The 6,277-nt window shown below is 40.2% G+C and overlaps 1 protein-coding gene across 1 annotated transcript; it reads right to left on the minus strand.

Moving 5' to 3' along the window:
* Positions 1-284: 284 nt before the first annotated feature.
* Positions 285-5,564, minus strand: LOC107658568 (substance-P receptor-like). Its single transcript, XM_016447158.1, has 5 exons — positions 4,964-5,564; positions 3,706-3,900; positions 1,739-1,889; positions 1,283-1,479; positions 285-1,203 (listed from the first exon to the last, which is right to left on the minus strand). The coding sequence occupies exons 1-5, from the start codon at positions 5,368-5,370 to the stop codon at positions 915-917; spliced, it is 1,239 nt and encodes a 412-aa protein (XP_016302644.1). The 5' UTR covers positions 5,371-5,564; the 3' UTR covers positions 285-914.
* Positions 5,565-6,277: the final 713 nt, after the last annotated feature.

Here is a 6,277-nt window from a genome sequence, read left to right on the forward strand (position 1 = left end):
GAGATTTTGACAACGCTGAAAATGATCTGTAGTTGTCGCAGGAACTTCTGTACAAGCTGTATAGCTAGACATATATCAAAATAGACATTATGCCATTATATTTACAATGCACAACCTCTATGAATATCTATGCCTGAATGTCTGTTTGTACACTTTGTTTTTATCAAGATAATACAATCGGTGGCCATAAAACTAGGTTTTAATTTACATAAATTGCACTGTTATTGAAATATACAAAAAAAATTGTAGACTTAAAATAATAATAAAACAAAATACCCCCAGTAAAATGTATTTAACATGGTCTTTTATTGTAAAGGCAGTATATCTGCAACTGATACTCAACATGGTAATAATAAACTCTGGATTTAACAGAGAATTATGGCGATATAAATGGATGTAGCTATGTTAGTACAAAGTCCATTTTTCTCTCTCTTGCTGTGCTATATTTATCATGACCCTCTCTGCCTTCCAGACAATTCCTTTACATTGTCGCCTTCGTAGTCCAGTAATATGCAACAACAGGTGCAAACCCTTCCACGTCATCACGCTGGCTATCGTATCATCGACAACCAGCAGTAACGACAGACAGATCGTTGCCAAGGGGATCAGCTGGTCAGGTTTTCCCAAACAAACCCACTGGGTCCTGGAGCAAATGCCATTGGGTAAGTTGTTGGGTGAACTCAACTCAGGGATGATTTCTAGCCAGCTGCCTCGAGTAGTAAAAAAAAGACAGTATTAATGCTCCAATATACTATGTTGACCGATATACTATGCATATCATGTTTTCACACATTAGCCTAAAAACCTGTTCTGGTTTGTATATCACATTACGACATTCCCTGGAACGTGTATCATTTGCCCTTCTTCTCACAAGATCGGTACTTTAACACTGAAAGTATTTCCTACATTCCTTCCTAAGCTAAATTGTTGCTAGAATAGAAGCTGGATGACTCTGATACAGTCTTTGAAGTGCTTTGTGAAGAACCATTAGACGTGAGATCTATTGAACATCGATTTGTATTCTCCTGAAGGTCCCCCTCAACAACCGGCATCACTGTGGATACTGTGGTCTCCATTCGGCTGGCACGGTAAATGCTGGCCTGCGTCTGAAGATAGCGAGTGGACTTGAGCTCCAGACCTTCATATGAGCCTTGAGGGACACAAGGGCACCAGAAGAATGCCTGCTGGAATCCAGCTCGAAACCTGCACAGAGAATTGCATGATACCCTTTGAAATGTTTGCCCCTAAACCTGAAATGTTTGCCCCTAAACCAACTCCTTACCTGTCATTGAGAAGACAATAGATGATGGGATTGTACATGGTGGAGCTCATGGCAAGCCACATAATTCCTAAGTACACCTGCTGGATGTACCGTTCCTCAAACAAGTGGGGAAGGAACTGGTGCAACAGGAAGTAGACATGGTAGGGCAGCCAGCAGATGGCGAAGGTGCACACAACGACAATCATCATCTTCACCACCTACAGAAGTTAAAGTAGAAGGAGCTGAAGTAAGGCAAAAACCTGGATTAGTTGCTTACCTAGTGGCCTAAAGTAAACAATAGTCGTGTTCCTACATGATCTTGTTGAAAAGACCAGCAAAGTTGGTCACTTCAAAGAACTTCGATGTTGGCCAACTTCATCAGATAAATGTTGCTAGGTTACTATCCATCCAAGCCGGTCTTTTCAGCAAGGCAACTGACATTTAAGCTTTTATGTGAGTCACTCTACAGATGATGACCTTCCGTTTGGCGGTTAGCTGCTCTCGGTAGCGGTCTGAAGAGTCTCCAGGAATCTCACTCGCCCAGAGAGTACATCCCACCACCAGGTAAGCACAACCCATGACGAGCAAAGGCAGAAAGTAGATAAGCACAACCACACAGACGTAATACCTGTGAGAGAGGAAGAGACAGAAAACAGCCAGATGGAGAATTGGAATTGGAGGCAGCCAACGAACAAGAACAAGACAAGAAACCCAAGATGAAAATAGACCCAAAGTTGTTGAGACATATTTTGAGTGCGCATTTTTACACAAAAGAATGCCACACGCCAACACCTCCGAGTCCCATGTGTTTTCTCGCGTTAGCTGCCACTTAAAAATAATCGCTGGAAAACTTTTGAATCGTGAACTGTGAATGCTCGCAGGATTCGGGTGCTGTGCCTCATTTCTTTTGGAGTGCCGTACAATTCAACATGCTAATTAGCTCGAGGCTTATCTAGAAAGACACTCTCCTCACCGTAGAGGTATAGAGGGAAAATATGCGCAGGCCTTTCATGCATTACCACAAACGTTCTGAATCCCTGTCCCACAAGACTGTCCAAAAACAGCAATGGAAATGCTGCCTTCTCTTTTGTTGTTTTGACTGAACATCCTACCAGACATGCTATTTAGGAAGAGCCAAATGAGTTGTGGGTCTTTACTGCTCTTCAAGTATCCATCACTATCTCAATTGAATAATTGTCCAGTTGATTAATTAAAAAAATGCTTCTTGCCTTTTGTGGTGTGAAATAAGAAGACAATCTAGCTAACATGACAGGTGATTGCCTGAAAACAAAAGTCTGCAGTGCACTTGCCAAAATCCTGCAGATTTCGGTGGCTAAATGCAAAAATATGTTTGTGTGAAAGAAAACATTAGCTGCTTTGAATCTAATTCTCCCCTTTCTGTCCCTCTCTGGCTATCCATCATCACACTCAAAGATCTACCAGCAGTTAAAGATTGTCCACTGATCAGAGCTCCTTATCTCGGATGCCAGTGTTATCAAGATTTGGTCTCTCAGTGACTGTCTGTACCTTTAAAGAAAGTTCGGGCAGACAAAAGCTCAAGAACAACCTCAAGAAATGATTCTTGTCAAATTTGACTCACATTTGTGAGGTGTAACAGGTTATGTCACTTGAAGAAGCTATACATGCTCACTGCATTTCAGTGACGGGGGAAAGCCTACAGGAAGATTGACTGTATGCGTGGGTGAACAACTAAGCTGTTATGGAAATAACCAATTGCCGTTGGCACCTGTCACCTATTGCATTAGACTGGCAGGATATTGGAGAATCAGATTGGAGTTGGCAGCAATTAAGAGTGCTGACCATGTGTGAAGATCTATCAAAACTCATTCAGTAGCTGATAAATATGTGATTAAGATGCAGGACAGGATGTATTGCTACTTAGCCACAGTTGAAATATTCATTTCATAAATCAGACCATGCCACATACTTGGTACCGGTCCTAGCATTAAGAGTGCACCCTATGGTGTCTCTAATGTTGTTTTCGATTGCATTGTCAGATTTTTCATTGTTATGTTGTTGCTAAAATAGGCAGTGCTGCCTTGCAGGAGGAGATAGACCACACTGCACAAACTTCAAAGTTTATTGTCTTTGCTCAAGGTGCCAGAATGGCAGGAAAAGAGGAGGAGCCAGGTATGCATTTTTGGGCAATTTAGAGCTCCAAGAGGGATTTGAATTACCATTGTCTTTTTCATATTATTATTGACATGGCAGAAGTATTCCTTTCGGGTGTTTTGACGTGCGACTCAGGCTTTGAGTTTGACTGTAGTTCATGTCCAGTTTCCAGTCTATTTCGACATTTTCAATGTTTTGAAATGGTTGTTCAAAACAGTTTATCTTTAGTATTTGCCATATGTGACACATTTCATTTTTCATTTTACAGATACATCGTCACTGACTTTGACAGCAAGTCTGACTTGACTTACGTCTTTTGAAAATCCCACACACTGTACTCTGGCCAGTTGATGTAGCACACGGCTCGTCCTGGTAGCTGAGCGGTGCTGGAAAAATAGTACTGGGGGAAAGCCAGGAGCAGCGCCAGAGCCCAGATCACCCCCACCACCAGCTTGGTCTCAGCGGACGACAGGCGCTGCTGGAGTGGGTGGATGATAGCCATGTACCTGCAGGGGGAGTTTAACAAAGGCAATGACCTGCTATTTATGCAAACTCAAAGGAGCATCATCCACTTGAATTGCCCCTAAATTATTTGCCTCGTCCAGCTGATTTGATTTGGGGAGTGAGTGAGATGACTAGTGGAGTTTTTCCTGCAACCAAGGGGTCTCTCAGCCAGAATAGAAAGGATGCAGCTTTTTTTCTTTGTTTTGAGTTTTAACAGTTTTTCTACATAGGTATGGATTGTATTAATTCCATCCTCCCAAAAAGTGGTGGTACTATGGTACAGTGATGTTATCAGATGCCAATACTATGGTACTGAATAGTGGCGTTTACATGGTACTCCAAAGAATAGGACTACCTCTTACTTAGAGTAAAAATACCATAGGGGCAAAAAAACCCCCAACGTACTATAAATCAGAAATGCCCCAGTAGAGGTGTGTTTTTCAGCATCCATCTGTACTGTGAACACGGAGCAGAGATAAAGGAACATGTATGTATGTTTTATACCCAATTAGGATTACAAAATATTACTGTGGTACAGTGTTGGGTAAGTTACTCTAAAAAAAGCAACTAGCTACTAATTACATCTTCACTAGTGTTTTTATTACTGCACTAATTACTCTCTCTAAAAAGTACTGCATTACTTATTAATTACTTTCTAAATTCTACCTAGACCAGTTTGAACAATACAAGGATAGACATGAAACTGCTCTTTAATTATTTCAAATAAATAATATAAAATTCCAGAAATCATTCTTGAACTGACCAAAGTATTTAAAAGTTCAAGGTTACATTAAAAACATAAATTTTGGCATTAGATGTAAATGTTTAATGTTAAATTCACTACTGTTTTATATAGAATTGCTATAGTCTACAGTATTACATCAGAAGGAACTTACAGTAACTAATTATTTGGTAATGCATTACACCCAACGTTGCTGTGGTAGGACCATGCTTATACAATTCGATGTATACCATGGATATTCATGTACAATTATATTTACAATGACCTCCAAGGTTCTTCAAAGAATACCATAGTACATGTACCACAAAAGAGAAATAGCTCACCTGTCCAGGGCTATTGCTGTCATGGAGTAAATACTAGCGAAGACAGCTGCTATTGGAAAGAAGTTGTGAAATCTGCAGTAAACAAGTCCGAAGTACCACTCGTTGTGCACTGCATACACAAAGTTAATAACGGTATTGAAAGCCGACATAGAAGCCTCTGCGAACGCAAGATTGACTAGAAAGTAGTTGGTCACAGTCCTCATGCGCTTATGCGCTAAAATGATCCAGATGACAGTGATATTTCCAACAACTGACACCAGAACTATACAGCAGTACGCGATGGCCCACAGAACTATCTGCCACACCGGCTGAACGAACTGGTTCGAGAACACGTCCGTGTCATTGACCAATGAACCGTTGGTCCCGTTGCCGCTCGAGTTTTGCAAAGTGTTGTATAGAGGATCCATTATCCATAAATCATCAGAGAAAAACCATTTCAGCTAAGAAGCAAAATATGTTTGCTTTGTTGTTTTAAGGTTGGATTGGGAAAAAATAGGTCCAAATGAGCAAATGAAATGTCAGTGTTCTTGTCCCAGGGTCTTCAGAATACTGAATAGCGAGCGCGTACTTGGCGCGCTTCACCAAATGCGCTTCTGCGGCTCGCGTAAACTCCGCGCATCTTTCCAGTCACGCGCCAGTGACCACGCGCATCCTCCTCACTGGCACTCGTCATTGTTTGACTTTCAAACGTGTTTTGAGAACAAAAGGCCAAGTAAAAATATCGATTCGAGTAATTTGAAAACTTAAAAACAAACAAACGCGTATCTATATCTAAAAACAAAACTAGGTTACACTTTATTTTAAGGTGTCCTCGTTACAGTGTAATTATACATTTAAGTACTGAGTAATATTAATTAACTACATGTAGTTACTATATGTTAGGGTTAGGATTCGAGTTTGGCTTAGAGTTACTTGCATGTAATTATGCATAATTAATTGTTATTATAATAATAGTAAGGACATGCAACATGTGTAACAAGGACATCTTAAAATAACGTGTTACCCAAAACTAAAGCATTCTTCAATTATATTGGATAAAATGAATTCCCATTTTGAAGATGGAGGGGGGTGAAATGTACTCTTATGTGGATTGTAATTATTGAAAAAAGATATTAAGAAATATTTCAAGTGTTGTTGTTTTTTCTCATATTTGCTCAACTAAACGTTTTCTTTATTTTTCTGTTTTTCCAGTGTGCTCGATGTCACTTTCCATCCGGACAGGTTTTTGTAAAAATCCCTGTTCCTCAGAATATCATCCCCCAGGAAGTGACATTGTTTTGGAGGGAAAACTCAGTAAGTATTAGCAATGAATTC

This window comes from Sinocyclocheilus anshuiensis, unplaced genomic scaffold (genome assembly GCF_001515605.1).
Source record: "Sinocyclocheilus anshuiensis isolate Anshui unplaced genomic scaffold, SAMN03320099.WGS_v1.1 scaffold343, whole genome shotgun sequence".
NCBI classification, from domain to species: Eukaryota; Metazoa; Chordata; class Actinopteri; order Cypriniformes; family Cyprinidae; genus Sinocyclocheilus; species Sinocyclocheilus anshuiensis.